The sequence below is a fragment of the Amblyomma mixtum genome, chromosome 2 (assembly GCF_055824585.1).
Source record: "Amblyomma mixtum isolate Tamu chromosome 2, ASM5582458v1, whole genome shotgun sequence".
NCBI lineage: Eukaryota > Metazoa > Arthropoda > Arachnida > Ixodida > Ixodidae > Amblyomma > Amblyomma mixtum.
In genome coordinates, this window is record NC_143013.1 from 98,479,992 (window position 1) to 98,495,036 (window position 15,045).

General features: G+C 48.4%; 1 protein-coding gene across 1 annotated transcript; it reads left to right on the top strand.

Moving 5' to 3' along the window:
* The first annotated feature begins 580 nt into the window (after positions 1 to 580).
* On the top strand, positions 581 to 12,871 carry LOC149360252 (uncharacterized). Its single transcript, XM_089567815.1, has 4 exons — positions 581 to 1,365; positions 8,333 to 8,568; positions 11,980 to 12,350; positions 12,837 to 12,871. The coding sequence occupies exons 1-4, from the start codon at positions 619 to 621 to the stop codon at positions 12,869 to 12,871; spliced, it is 1,389 nt and encodes a 462-aa protein (XP_089423941.1). The 5' UTR covers positions 581 to 618.
* Positions 12,872 to 15,045: the final 2,174 nt, after the last annotated feature.

The window sequence follows — 15,045 nt, forward strand, 5'->3', positions numbered from 1 at the left end:
TTAGCGGCTATTTTGTTTGCTTCAGGCGCAACGTTGAAGTTCTTTGCTGAATTTTGTTTTTGTTGGTCTAGTTATAGCTTTTTAAGAAATGGTATTTTTTTTGTCTAAGCTGTACTCGCAACGTTGAAGTTCTTTGCTGAATTTTGTTTTTGTTGGTCTAGTTATAGCTTTTTAAGAAATGGTATTTTTTTTGTCTAAGCTGTACTCGCAACGTTGAAGTTCTTTGCTGAATTTTGTTTTTGTTGGTCTAGTTATAGCTTTTTAAGAAATGGTATTTTTTTTGTCTAAGCTGTACTCGCAACGTTGAAGTTCTTTGCTGAATTTTGTTTTTGTTGGTCTAGTTATAGCTTTTTAAGAAATGGTATTTTTTTTGTCTAAGCTGTACTCGCAACGTTGAAGTTCTTTGCTGAATTTTGTTGGTCTAGTTATAGTTTTTTAAAAAATTGTCATTTTTTTATCTAGGCTGTACTCTTGCGTTTTAATTTTCAACGTTTCCAGGTGTGCAAAAACTAATTATCAGTTCCACGGGATTCATTGCAACGTGCTTTTCAGAAGAAGAAAGCACGTGCAACAAATGAGAGCTAGGCCTCCTAGAGCCCGACATCAAAGCCGTGAGACATGCTGTCGACTACCAAGAGCCGGAAGCCCCAAGAGCCCTCGCGTTCTCGGTTGCCTCGGCGAGTCTCCTTTGCCGATCCACGTCCTGGGGAGAGCACAGACACCAGGCGGCATCGCTCGGAGGTCCTCGGCAGGCCAAACGCAGAGAAGCTCCGTCCCGAGCCATGCCCTTGCGGCGTCAGGCACGACACCTGGATCCGCAGCGAGACCGACCTTGGCACGGGCGCCACATCCACGGCGTCGTCGACGCGGGCCCTCTTCGCGACGTCAGTGCCGCCGCGGCCAAGTTTCATCAGAGCACGACCCCCGATGCCCCCCCGTTTTCCAGGCTTCGTGCCACCACCCAGAGCTTCCGTAGATGGTTTCAACGCAGGGCCGAAGGTGTACCTGATGCGGGAAGGAGAAGAAGATGAACAGGCTGGCCCTGGTGTGCCATGGCTGCAAAACTTTGGGATCGGGGTGTTGGTGGCGACCTTGCTTGCGGCTGTGCTCACTCTGGCGCTCACTGCTGACCGGCCGGCGGAGGCGATCGCCAGTGGCACTTCGCCGCTGCTACTCCACGCTGGGAAGATGGCTGGAAGCGGCAGCGAGATGTCAGCCCCTATGGAACCAATGAACAGACCGGCAAAGATTCGACGCAAGGTCACTACACGATCTTTAACCTGGGTGAATGCGACAACCGCAGTTCCTCCGGAGGCGATGAAAATCACGCATCCTAGTTTCCAGCACCACGTCAAAAACAAAACGGTAAGAGACAGGCGCTAACGCTGCGTCATTTAGCCCATTTCTATATTTGATTAGTGCCGGGTTAACTTGATTTGGTTTATTGGTTTGGTTTGTTGTTAATGCTTTTGTCCTCCAGTGGACGTAGTTTGGCTTACGATTGATGGCATATTGTATTCTTTTTTATTTGTAAAAAAGCAGTTTATCATTTTGATCTCTTTGGAATTCCGCAGATATAGTATGTATATTCATCAGATTGTTGTTACATGCACAGAGAACACAACTGAGGGCTCTTCATGATTCCGATAGGCACATTTTCTCTCAACCTCTTCTGTAAATTATTACAAGGAATGCAAGAAGGGGTTGCGGCTGAGCTGTATTGATGACACTAATGCAACACGCAGCAACGGTCCCGACAAGTGCTCGAGCTGCGAGCGAGCTTATTCTGGGTCAAAGCGGTACATTCCCCTCCATTAGAAGCGGACTTGAAAGCGAGTGTAAGCTTTCACCACCCCGGCCTGAGCACACTGGAGGACGGCGTGAAAAGAGGGCATATGTGGGAACGGAGGTGCCGAGAATTGACTGGGAGTGATTTACGCCCGTCGGGGAGGTAGTTGCGGGGGTGATTCAGGTTGTCCGGTATTGAAAAGTGGCGGGATTGAAGGCGGAGAGTCCAGGCCGCAAGACGCGTAGATTTTGTGGGTACGAGAGCGAGGAGAGAAGAGATTTAGGGGTCCTATCGTTGTTCAGATCACATGTCGGCAATGCCAAGGAAAGAGGTCACCACTGGTGGCGAGTGATGTTGAATCGAAGCCACAGGGGAGAGGTGAGAGGGATAACGGGTCGGCATCAGAATGCTCACGGCCTGAGCGATAGACGACTTCGATGTCATATCCTTGTAAACGCGGCGCCCAACGAGCAAGAGGCCAGACGATTCTTTAAGGGAGGACAACCAACAGAGGGCATGGTGATCAGTTACGACAGAGAATGGGCTACCATATGTGTAAGATCCGAACTTTCCGATGGCCTAGATGTTCTCAAAGCGCGTTTTCTGTTACACAGTAATATCTTTCGGCTTTGGTCAAAGTGCGGCTGGCATACGCAACATGTTCGGAGCAGCCGGGTTTCTTTTGTGCCAGGACTACACCGAGGCCCAAGGCTCTGGCGTCAGCGTGAATTTCAGCGTGTTTGTTTGGCTCATAATGGCGTGTTAAACCTGGAAAGCGCAAAAAAACAACGGACAACAGAAAGAGACAGACACACGAGCGCTCGTGTGTCTGTCTCTTTCTGTTGTCCGTTGTTTTTTTGCGCTTTCCAGGTTTAACATGTCTAACCAACTCGCCCAAACGCAGCCATCATAATGGCGGTGGATCGGAGGGGGCACAAGAAGACACCAGAGCATGGGGAAGGCCGCTTCACAGGCTGGTGTTTCAGACGAGATGTTGGGGCCACCGGCAAGCAGCTCAGTCAAATTAGACAGGATGCAAGCGAAATTTCGCACGAAGCAGCAAAAATAACACCATAGCCTCATGAAGCTACGCAGCTCTTTCAGCGAGGTCGGTCGAGGGAACTCGGCGTCTGTCGCCGTTTGGCAGGATTGGGAAGAACATTTTATTTTGAGACGACGTGGCCCAAAATCAAGGGATTTCAAACTAAAAAGTTTGTTCGAGAGGAACTTGCGCTCAAGCACTGCAAACATAGAGGCTACAAAAGCAGCAAAGTGTGTGGAGTATACTGTCGACAACGTCAGCAGTTAACTGTGGTCTTGTACTGCATAGCTCGCTGCGTAAGCTTTATGTACAATGGATTACTGCAGCGGAAACAGTACTTCTTCGTCTGGTCGGTGAGTATTGACGTTATGTGATTTTTACCGCGCCTCTCATAGGGCCGACAGTCATTAATAGGGCGGTACATTCGTGTAACATCAGCAATCATCTCTTCCTGAGTGCACCGGTTTATAGCTCAGGAGCTTGAAAGCAGCTTGTTGGAGTATTCAGTGTTCTTGGTTGGTGCTGGAAAAACGGGCCATATGCAGGCCTCTAGGCTGCTCTAGGACATCTCCCAGCACTACGAAGGATCTTGTTGAGTATATGCGTTGAACTGACATGCGTATGGGAAATTTCAGGGCTGCATTATCCAGTGCATGAGCGCAACTTCAATCTGATGTTTTCGATGTGGGGTTAAAGTAAGTTGTGGAAATGTATAGAGCAGCGCGTTCGGCTGCTAACCCCGAGGACGGGTGATTGTTGCGGGTATCGGGGGCCGCGTGTAGATGGAGACAAAGTGCAAGAAGACGCTCATGTGCTGTGCGATGTCAGTGTACGATGAAAAGACATGGGGGACAGCTGAATCCCGTTACTATTGCCCTTAAAAATTGTTTCGCTAATTCTTTCTGGCAATGTCTCACATCATCCGTTCACTCTTTTCTTCGTTCTTGCGCCAAACCACGGCCCTTAGATTTACTGCAACGTTAAAATGGTTCAACGGAAAGTTAAAAAGGCTGCTTAACAAAAAGAAAAGGCTCTTTCGTTCTGCAAATCATTCCAATGACGCCCGCGCATGGGAAGGGTATTATACTGCCGAAAAGAACTTTCTTTCTCACGCAGCACAAGCCAAAAAAACCTTCTTCTCATCCACATTACCTGATATGCTTCACAACAACCCCAGGCAATTTTGGAAAGCTATAAACCCAAAAGCAACCCCGCCAATATCGCTTTGCGACGAACACGGTTCACCAATTACACATACTGACACGGCTGAAGCATTAAATTATACCTTTTCATCCAATTTTACCCACGATCCTGTAGGCGACATGCCTGACTATCCTTATTTTGATTACCCCCCTATGCCTGACATACGTTTCGACCCTAACGGAATAATCGCGTTGATTGATTCTATGAAACTAACCTCATCTGCTGGGATAGATGAAATTAACACAAAAGTTCTCAAGAATACTAAAAACGTTGTAGCTGTTCTTCTTTGTCGTATCTTCCAGCAATCACTCGAGTCCGGTATTGTACCCCACGACTGGAAAGTGGGGAAAATCATCCCAGTACACAAAAAAGGCCCCCCATCGTCTAGTAAGAACTACCGTCCCATCTCCCTCACTAGCGTTCCCTCTAAATTAATGGAGCACGTAATTTACTCACACATCATGACCTTCTTGCAGTCTGTCAGCTTTTTTGACCCTTCTCAACACGGATTCCTGAAAAACCTATCCTGCTCTACCCAACTGGCCCTCTTTACTCATCACATCAGTTCTAGTATGGACACGAACACACCCGTCGACGCTCTTTTCTTAGACTTTGAAAAAGCTTTCGACAAAGTCTCCCATGAACGCCTCTTATTTAAACTTTCGCGCCTAAACCTCCACCCACTAGTATACGATTGGCTCCGGAATTTGACTAACCGTCAGCAGTTTGTATGGGCTAACAATCATGCATCTTCCATCTCCCCTGTTACCTCCGGCGTACCTCAAAGCACGGTTTTAGGACCTCTACTATTTTTAATTTACATCAACGACCTCCCAAGTAATCTATCTTCCACCATTCGTTTGTTCGCCGACGACTGCGTCATCTACCGGAGCATCACTTGTAACAGAGACACTTACCATCTGCAGTACGACATAGGACTTGTGGAAGAGTGGTGCGCAAACTGGCTGATGTCTTTAAACGTTAATAAAACAACGCTAGTATCATTTCATCGTCGTCAATCGTATCCTACTCCCAATTACACCCTTCGCGGTTCCATGATAACACACGCATCTTCATATAAATATTTAGGTATTAGCTTTACACAGGATTTCTCTTGGAACACCCACATAATGAACATAACCAACGAAGCTAACCGTGTTCTTGGTTATCTAAAGAGTAACTTGCGTTTGGCACCTGCTTCCGTAAAACTGTCCGCCTATTTAACTCTTGTCCGTCCTAAACTTGAATATTCATGCTCAATCTGGGACCCCCAACAAATTAACCTAGCCAAAACCCTTGAGTGCGTCCAGAGCCGCGCGATAAGATTCGTATATTCTGATTACTCATATCATACGAGCGTAACAGCATTGAAAACAAAAGCTAACCTCCCCAGCCTTGAATCCCGTCGAAAAATAGCCAGACTTTGCCTTTTCCACAAGTTTTATCATTCGCATTTCAGCCAATCTGTTATCACCCCTGCATACCGCCTTTCACTTCGCATCAGTCATCCGAAAGCTGTTCATACACCTCGAGCATCTACTTCTGCGCACCTAAAATCATTCTTCGCCCAGACCGCAAGAGACTGGAACGACTTCCCCGCTGAAGCTTTCATCCATCCTGGCCTGGAATACTTCAAATTATTCATCACTGATTTTTTCTTCAATGATATGTATGCCCACCCCTCATGTAATGCCCCTAGTGGGCCTTTGAGGTACTAATAAATAAAATAGTTACTGCGACTTTCCTTTCCTGTTATTATTAACTGTATAAGGTATTTTCTAAGGGCCATTACGTTGAATAGTTGTTTGAATTGACTCTTGCGAAGCCCGGCGTGCTTATTGACAATGTGGAGCGAGAATAAACTCTTATTGAAAGAAAATAAACCGGAAGGGTTGTGAGTGGAGTTCTCAGTCCAGGAAACGAGTGGCTTCCGTCAACGCTCTGGCGGTGGCGACTGACGCCTGCTGGTCTCACAGGGTGCCGCTAGCCAGTGTCACCTCTCAGTGCGCGCTCCAGGGCCGCGTTGGGAGGCTTTACGTGGTTGGGTTTAGCTGTGCATGTCCGTGTAAAGTGTGTGAATGTAAGAATTTCACCACACAAGGGAGACGTATCTGCATGTAGTGCTGGGCGAACGCGGTGGAGGTGGTGGAGACTGGGCAAAGTGAGTGCTTAGATTTGTCTGAGGTGGTAGGAGTCCGCAAGGGAAAGGCGCTTGTCTGGCGGGGTAGAGATCCCGATTTAGCCGGAGGTTCTCTAGGCGATTGGAGAAATTGTTTAAGAAGGAGTAGAGGGTAGAGTGAGTGTGTCCTGCTCGGTATGTATATTTTCGAGCTAGGGTGTCGGCCCTAGTGTTACGTCCGTAATATCCATGCCTTGGGACGACCCAGGTGATGACGTGGGTACGTTGTACAGGGCTACCCACAAGGCGCGGTGTCTTGGGCATATCGCCTACGGAGGTGACGAAGATGGTCTGGCGGTGGGGCTTGTGCACGTGACGAGGGACAGGGTGTCGTGAAAGTGAGAGCGGACAGTAGTGGTGAGAGTTCTGGTCGGGGCCAGGGTCTTGATGCCTTGCGGGTTGTCTATTTGTGAGAGGACGGCCCAAACTACTGAGGTGGTGAGATGAATGCGCTGGGAAGTTAGAACGGCACCCTGGAGTTCTGCAAACGGGTTGTGAACCGCGAGAGCAAGGAGTCTAGGGGTAGATGTACACATTGGTCTTGAAGTCTTAAAGAAGGTACGGATAAGGATATCGATCCTACTTTCGGCGGTGCGATAAACTTATGGTAGGGGAGGCTATACTCAATGCGACACATGGCCAGAGACGGAACGAGGCTGCTAGTGTCGTCTTCGTGCACGCCTGTGCTGTGTTCAGCGACACATCTTATCATATGGGCGATATTGAGCCCAGGCAGGTTTAGAGAGAAAAATGGTGTGTGTGTGTGTGTGTGTGTGTGTGTGTGTGTGTGTGTGTGTGTGTGTGTGTGTGTGTGTGTGTGTGTGTGTGTGTGTGTGTGTGTGTGCGTGCGTTTCATCATTTTTCCTCTGTAGGGTCGACGTGAATTTAGAGCGCGATTGGGCAGAGGGAATGATAGCGGGAACCATGAATGCGGATGATTTCCGATTTGCCCGGTGCATACTGCATACCGCTGGCCTGGTCCAAATATTCGATCATAGGAATGGCTGTTTGTAGGTGTTTCGCTTTGGCGGCGAGGGATCCTCGGGTTGACCACAGAGGAATGTCATCCACATAGAAGGTATATCCGAAGCCGACGAGAGCGGATAGTTTGTGGGCGAGAGGGACCGCGTGGCTATGTTGGATAGGGGGGAGGATAGCACGGCACCTCGTGGGGTGCCCTTGACAGGGTTGGGAAGAGAGAAGATCTGGAGGACGAGCTGCGTTGGCTAATGTCAAATGTCAACGGGGATAGTAACACTCGCTTGATCAGGATTTCCGTTGTTAGGAAGCCTGTGAATCTCTAAGGAGCGCACGTGACACATGGAGTGACCCGTTATAATGAAAGAGAGGATCTCGTTTTGTTAGCGTTGATGCTGAGCATTTGCGATTACAAATAGTTCGTATTCGTCGCGTGCGGGAGACAGACAAAAGCTATCAAGAAAGTTACAGCACTGATGCATTGCTATAAGGTGTTCTTCACTGCTCCAAGCGTTCTAGAGACGCACCAAACTGTACAGTTGTCGGAGCATAAACCTCGTTTGAGAATTGAAATCGATCCAAGAATAAAAGGTGGGGAGGCCATAATCATGGTGGATTGCGGGACACAACAGTGCTGTGCGCTAGAGAGGTTAAAGGATTAGAAACAGGCCCAGAAGACGAATCTTGGGCCTGCAGTCACGCAGAAATGGGGCGGTACAGCTGTGGATGGTGTAAGGATAAGCGTGTTCTGATAAAATACCAGTCCCCATTAGCGTAAATTGTGCTCTGGCAATAACAAATTCAACAGATTACGTGTTCCCGCAGCTTGGCAAGGATGGGTTGAAGATCACGTCAGACAGCGCCGTCTCTCCTTTGCCCCGCACAAACCCCGCATGGCGCTTCCGAGAGATATGGTAGAGGCCTTAGTCCTCCAGTCAGCATATATAGGCTTATGATAGCGGTGTCCTATTTACCGAAGCTTTAATAGCTTTTCATGAAATTCGGAGCGCAAAGCCCAATTGACATGCGCGCTGATCGGGCTTGGAGCCTTAAAATCAAAGCAACGCCGACTGCAGTATCTAGAGCAAACCAGCAGCAAGTCCATTTTCTAATACTTCCTTAAAAAATTTCCACCGCACAGCGCCGTCCTCACAAGCGGTGTGGACGTCGCTTCTACACGTACTGCGTTCGCTCGAGGCACGAAGTCTACTACAGCGTCTGGTCTCGCGCCTGTGCCTGGACATCCACTGATACGGCAAGCCTCTGCAACCGGGGCACCAACCGCTTCCCGAACCTGGGCAGCTGTCTGGACAGCTGTGCCCGGGGTGCACCCCGCGACCGCTGCTTTGAGAGTGCCATGTTCACCGACTGCTCGAGGTGAGAAATGGCCGCTGAAGAATGTACCTTCAAGAGGGTTCAGATGAAATCCATAGACTTTTCCACCTAATATATGGGGAAAAAAGCACACGAATGTCTGAGATGACTCGTAACGGTAACATGCCACTTCAAACAGCTTGCCAACCTGCGATGTCGTGTTGCTTGTGTTCATTTTGTCGGGCAAGCGTTCAGGGATTAGAATAAATGCTACAAAACAGAACGCATCAGTTTTCGCTACATTGTCCTTTAACGATGTCTTAAACGTGGCAAGAGAACTGTCGTTCCTTGCCAAGGAAGGAAGGGAAAACTTTATTTACACTAATGGTTTTTCCTGCGGTTTGGGGGCATCTTCAGAGACGTCTTGGTTCTACCCCCAGGAGCCTTCTGTCGAAGTCGTCCGCCTCTAATCAGTGGTCGGTTGCCCTCAGTCCAGGGCTCCGCTGGCCACTGCCGCCCGTTGAGCTCGCTGCACCAGACCTTGTTGGTCTTCACAGCGGTCGCTGGACAGCAGAGTCTCCCACTGCTCCGCACTCGGGTTTTGTATTTTGGGGACCACGTGGATGTTTTGGCAGGCCCATGTGATGTGGTATAGAGTAGGTTTTTCGTCGCACCAGGGACATTTGTCCGTGTATATCGTAGGGTGCATTTTGTTTAGTATATGTAGGTTTGGGAAAGAGCCTGTTTGTAATTGTCTCCAAGTGACAGCTTCCTCTCTGCTGAGAGATTTGTGCGGTGGGGGATATCGCATTCTTCTGCCTCTATAGTTTTGTAGTATGGCCGAATATTCCCTGGGTGCTGGCTCGAGTTCGGCGGTCTCGTCGGATGCTCGGAAAGTAATGTATCCTCGAGCTATCCTGTCGGCCTCTTCGTTCCCTGCCACCCCCGTGTGCCCCGGTACCCACACAATTTTGTGTGGGATCTTGTCGTTTTGTTCTTCCTGGTTTTTAATTCTGTCGCTCGCTGCGAGGAGTATACGGAGCGCGTGACGACCTATCCTGCCATTCATGTAATTTCGGCAGGCTGTTTGAGAGTCCGTGAGTATTGTTAGTGACCGCCCGGTTCTATAGCCCTCCGCCACCGCTAGAGCAACGGCTACTTCCTCGGACTCGGCGGCTGTGCAGCCTCGGAGAGACGCGCTGGTCATTTCGCGTAAAGACGAATCGACCACCGCCGCTACAGCGATTTTGGTATCTCCTCCTCTCCAAGACGCGTCTGTGTACACGGTCGTGGCTTGAGGAGCGTATGTTTTCTCAATGAATTCGGCCCTCGCTTCTCTTCTGCCTCGATGGAGGTTGGGATCCATGGTATTGGAGCTACCTTGAGGGTCTTGCGAAGCTCGTCGGGGATCGTTGCCGTCCTCGACATTTATCGCATCTGCTCGCGGTATCCGAGCCTCTGCAGGAGCGCTCTTCCTGTCGTTGTTTGCAACAGCCTGAGTTTTTGCGACTCAAGCTGCGCCAAGAAACATTTTATGATGTTCTCTACTGTCAAATTGTAGGAAAACTTAAGCCTTGTAATACGTGAAGAATGTTTTCAAACTTAAGAGATATTTGTGCAGTAAATATAAAAGAGAAGGCGTGTTAAGACTTAATCTTAAATTTATAGACAAAATTATGTACTTTTCACGCGTCCTGATGAAAAATGACGCCAAAATGGTGTAACAGTGTGCCAGCCAATTGCCTGGAGCTCTTAAATTAGGCACAGCTGGCACAAGGACGCGGGTGGGAGAAATTGTTCAAGAAACTCTCGAACTACGTTTGTTTGAGTGTGGCGCTCCGGTACTTTACGACCCGTATATTGTCACTAGACATGCTTTGTGCCTTTCCAAGCGTCTAATACGCGTAATCAAAGGTGTTCTCAAAGTATGGTGCCTCTCTATTTAGGCCCAGGCTTCGGCGCCCCGCCATGGTGAAAAAAAAAAAAAAAAGCAAACGCTCTCGTTCCTCTTGCGACGCTGTGTAAGTCAACTTTTTCGCAGGATGCGGACTGGTGGTTTGGCGAGGGTCTTGACATATGCCAGTGCTGTTTAGTGCGTGGGATCTCGCAGAAATTCTGTAAGCCGCATTTATTCGAACAAATTCAAGTCAGCACGGCAGGTGACAAAGAAGTTTATTTCAAGACTGTCTAGGGAAGTGGCTGAAAGGCGACGGGTGGCGGAGCTTTGTTGTTTGTATACCTGTGTAGCGGCGATACATTGTTGGGCATGAAAATTCCACGGCTGGCAAGTAAATCAAGATGCTAAAAGGAAGGAAATGATGGTAGTGCATATTTAAAGCCCAAAGTAGGAAGCTCAGAAAAAATATCATGGCTAAATAACTTAGGCTACAAGGTAGACAACCTTCTGAGCTGAATACGAGTCTAAAGATATAAGATCCTGTTCACCATCATTTGAAAAGGTTATATTTTGGGGACTGGGGCAATGTTTTGGGGAATGAAGCTTTACCACCATTACAATTCGGCGCCATTAACAATACGTGCTGCCGCCGTAAGGAAGCGCCACAGGACATTTTCTCAGAGTACGATGCTTCAGCCTTACTACATGACGCCAGTAATGAATACCAGCTCCTTGGGTATGTAAAAGAAGCTATTATGCAATCAATTTTTAGGAAATAAAGATAGCCTGAATAATTTTATGAACTCAGTCGTAAAAGCGGTGGGGCAGTTCAGCTACGGAGAAAAGGCAGTTTCCACGCTAACTGTACAGAAAGAGCACGCATTAGGCCTTATGATTATCACCAGGGTGGGGCGTTTCATCTTACCGACAGAAATGCGTTGCTACTAATATTCTCCCCTATGGAGCAGCAGGGGGAGGAGAAGGAGAGGCAGGAAGGCTAACCGGGAACAAATACTACAATTTCATGTCTGGGGTTGCGTCTACATGTCTAGCTGAATAACAACGCGGATAATGACCTCGGTGCCATACATCTGGCGCTGTGTGACATGTATACGCAGGGAAGTTCCCAAGGGTACGAGGAAGATAATGGTCAAGTCAATCCCAGTGCCTACGTCGAGTTGCGCAGAGAACAAAAACTGGATGCGGATGTGGATTTCAAAAGCGATGAACGTCCAGCAGATTAATTCCAGTTGATCCTAAAGCTTACCTGTGAAAACTGATTTTATTGAAACACATTGCAGGCGCATCAAAAGACAACCTCTTTGTGACGAAGTTCTCGAAACTACTCAAAGCAGAACTTTGGGCAAGTTGTTTGCTAACAGTTGCTAATCACACACGATTTACAGTGATTACTGGGGCGCTGCGGTTGATCTGAAATTGAACAGAAGCTCGATAGGAGGCTCGACTGGCGCTTGCGTAGAAGTTGTCTTCATCTTTTTCTTGGACTGGAAAGCACGAGAGAATGGTATTGTCTGAAAAACCCGGCAAATTCTGACCTCGAATCTTCACCTTTGCAGGCAGGATGTTCTCGAGGAGTGGTGGTTCTTCGACGGCACCGGCTGCGTGCAGTGGAACTTCCCGCGGGGCAGCTGCCCTTCCCACGGCAGCGCGACGTTCAGGTCTCGCGAGGACTGCACCAGGAACTGCGCGGCTCGCCGGCGGCAACCGGGGGAGGATGTCTCCGCCTCCAGCGTCCAGCAGCTGTCCCACTGCCAATCGCCCATTAGGGCCGCGTGTAGCTTGCGCCAGATGCGCTTCCCGTACTTCGCCGACATGACGGCCAAGGGAAGCGCCCGATGCGTCAGGGCGTCGAAGCGCACGCTACTGGAGCGGCGCTGTCTTGTCGGGTCGAACCGGTTCGACTCGGTCTCGGCCTGCAACAGCGTGTGCGCCGTGAAGAGGCGTTATCGTGACACTACAGTGGCAGAACCACAATAGCGCATCTAATGTGCCGAAGGAATAAATCGATTTATTTAGAAGCTTCGTAGAAACTCGTTCGTACTATACACGCCACTCTTGTCTCCTCCCAACTGAAGATGTCTTATTGTTGTCTGTTTCTTAGCCACAATGCTTGAGTAGCACCAGGAATGCGCCCTCCGCTAGACAAGACCTCATGCGCATTTGCATCGGCTGCCATTTACCTCTTCGCCAGCTTTTACCTCTTTATTGTCAACGTCCTTGTCTTTCTGCTCCAGCGGGCTTCTGCTTCTTCTATTTTTTGGGCTGAAAGCCGATTAGGGGCGCTTCAAGGACGAAGTTTCGCTGTAGCCTATGAAACAAACCTAACACAGGTGCGCATACTTAACACGAAACGTTGAGTTTAATGGCAGGGTGTCGCACCTGATTAATAAGATTCGGGCGCCGTGGCGGGCAGGTGGTAGTTCTCCGGAGAACGTCATAGCGGACTGAAAGCCACTGGAGAATGAGCGGGACAGTAAAAAATTGGTTCTCGCTCGCTGGCGTGCTGAATAGCATGAGTGCAAAAGTTGGAAAAGAAAATCTCGCAATGCACCCAGTCGAGCATTCATGCCCTCGACTTGGATTCGTGCTTTCTTAATCGATCGCTGCCTATTCGCTCACGCCAATTCTCATTCGCTAATTCTCATTTGTCTGACGTACCCCAAGGTACTGTTTTAGGCCCGCTTCTATTATCTATGTAAATCGTTAACATTCTACCATCAGTTCTAAGGTTCGACAGTTTGCTGGCGACCACGTCATCTATAGCTCAATAGATAACCAGGCTGACATCACTAGCTTTCAGGAAGATATTGTTCTTGTCATGGGTCTAATGTCATTAAATTCTGTTAAAACCACTCTTCTTCCTTTCCACCACCTACGCAACCACCAGATAGCTATTTATACGATTAACATTATCGCATTTAGTCAGCCGGCACTATAAAATATCTTGGCATCGACTTAACTAAATATTTCACCTGGTCGCGTCACGTTCTCCACGTCACTAATTCAGCTAATCGAGTTTTAGGGTACTTTCGATGTATCCTTAGTTAGCACCCTCTTCCATAAAACTACTTGCTTAAAATTTGCACGGTCGAAATTACAGCTTGCATGCGCCGCGTGGCCTCTCGTGGAAAAATCGCCGTCTTTCCTTGTATCGTTAATTCTATCATACCTTGAACTATGTAGCTACACCTATCATACGCGCTCATTAGATTTCCCGTAACAATCACCCTAACGCGTGCACCCCGTGAGAATCCAGGTGGAAACATATTACCAATCTCTTTTCCTCAAAACAAAGAAGTCATTTTATGCCGTGTCCGTATTGGACATACACACCTTACACACAACTTCTTACTAACAAAAGAAGACAAGCCCGTTTGTTAAAAACGTGGAGATGGAATTAGAGTACACCACATCTTATTCTCATGCACAAAACTTGAATCACTGAGGAAAAAGCATTTTACTCTATGCTACAAAGAACACATTTTTGTTCACAAGTCAGTGATTTTAGGTCAAGATGCACTTATTGATAACCCAGATGTTTTTAGCCTTTTAAGGGAAGCACGTCTCCTTGAAAAGCTCTAATCCGACCCTGCGCCTTGCTATGTATGGTGATACACCTCAGCCACCTTCTCATTCCTGAGAAGAAGGATGAGGTTTTGTATCTGATGGATTGGGAGCCTCTAGATCATTGCCCAGACAAAGATGGTCGATAAGGTTCGCGTGAGCCTCTTTAAAGCTTTAATAATAGCCAATTTTAAAGTTCCTTTCCTTTCTAACTAATAACAAAAATGAACTTAAGTTCAAGGCCCCTTACACCAATGATGGGTTATCACATCTTTCCAAAATTTAGCAGAAAACAATTTCCTACATGTTGAGCTTGGCGCATGACAGCCTAAGATGCGTATGGGCTATTAAACCCAACACAACAACAAGAACAACAAAACAACCAGAGGCAGGAATGACCTTCCATCCGAAGTGGCTACCATAACCAACTTCAGTAACTTTAAAACCGCCATCGAAGATCTGTATTCATGTTAATGCCTGTTTATTTGCCCACCCCTCACGTAATGTCCTTTGTGGAACTTTGAGGAATAGATAAAAAGTTGGAGGCTTTTCAAGGTTAAGCCCAGTGGATGCGAAGCAGCCTTCGTTTTGCATTCTTATTATTAACGTCCTTAGCGTTTGGAGGCATCTTGATCGCATACACGGCCGGCGCAAAGACGCTGGCGCGGTTGCGGGCACAGAGACTGACGCGACGGCGGGCGCGCGCCGCTTCATCCCTGGCGTGACGTCACATATCACGTGATGCAGCGATGGTGACGCCGCCGCCGCGTCGCGCCCGACGGCGCGAACCGAAGCGTGGAGGCCTCCGCTGGGCGACGTCCGACGGCGCGATATGAGGCCCCATCTGCAGCCGGTGTGACGTCATCACGTGACGTCACATCATGTGCTCTCACTTGAAGGTAAATGGTGGCCACCGCCGGGCGTCGCGCGAAGGCCCGAAACCTACGTTAATATGCTTCGCATAATAAATAGCCCGCACTAAGAATCGCCGCCAGTGGCCAGCTGTCTGTGCTCGTTAACGGGGTGAGGAGAAGCGGGAGGAAACACTGGTGTACTTG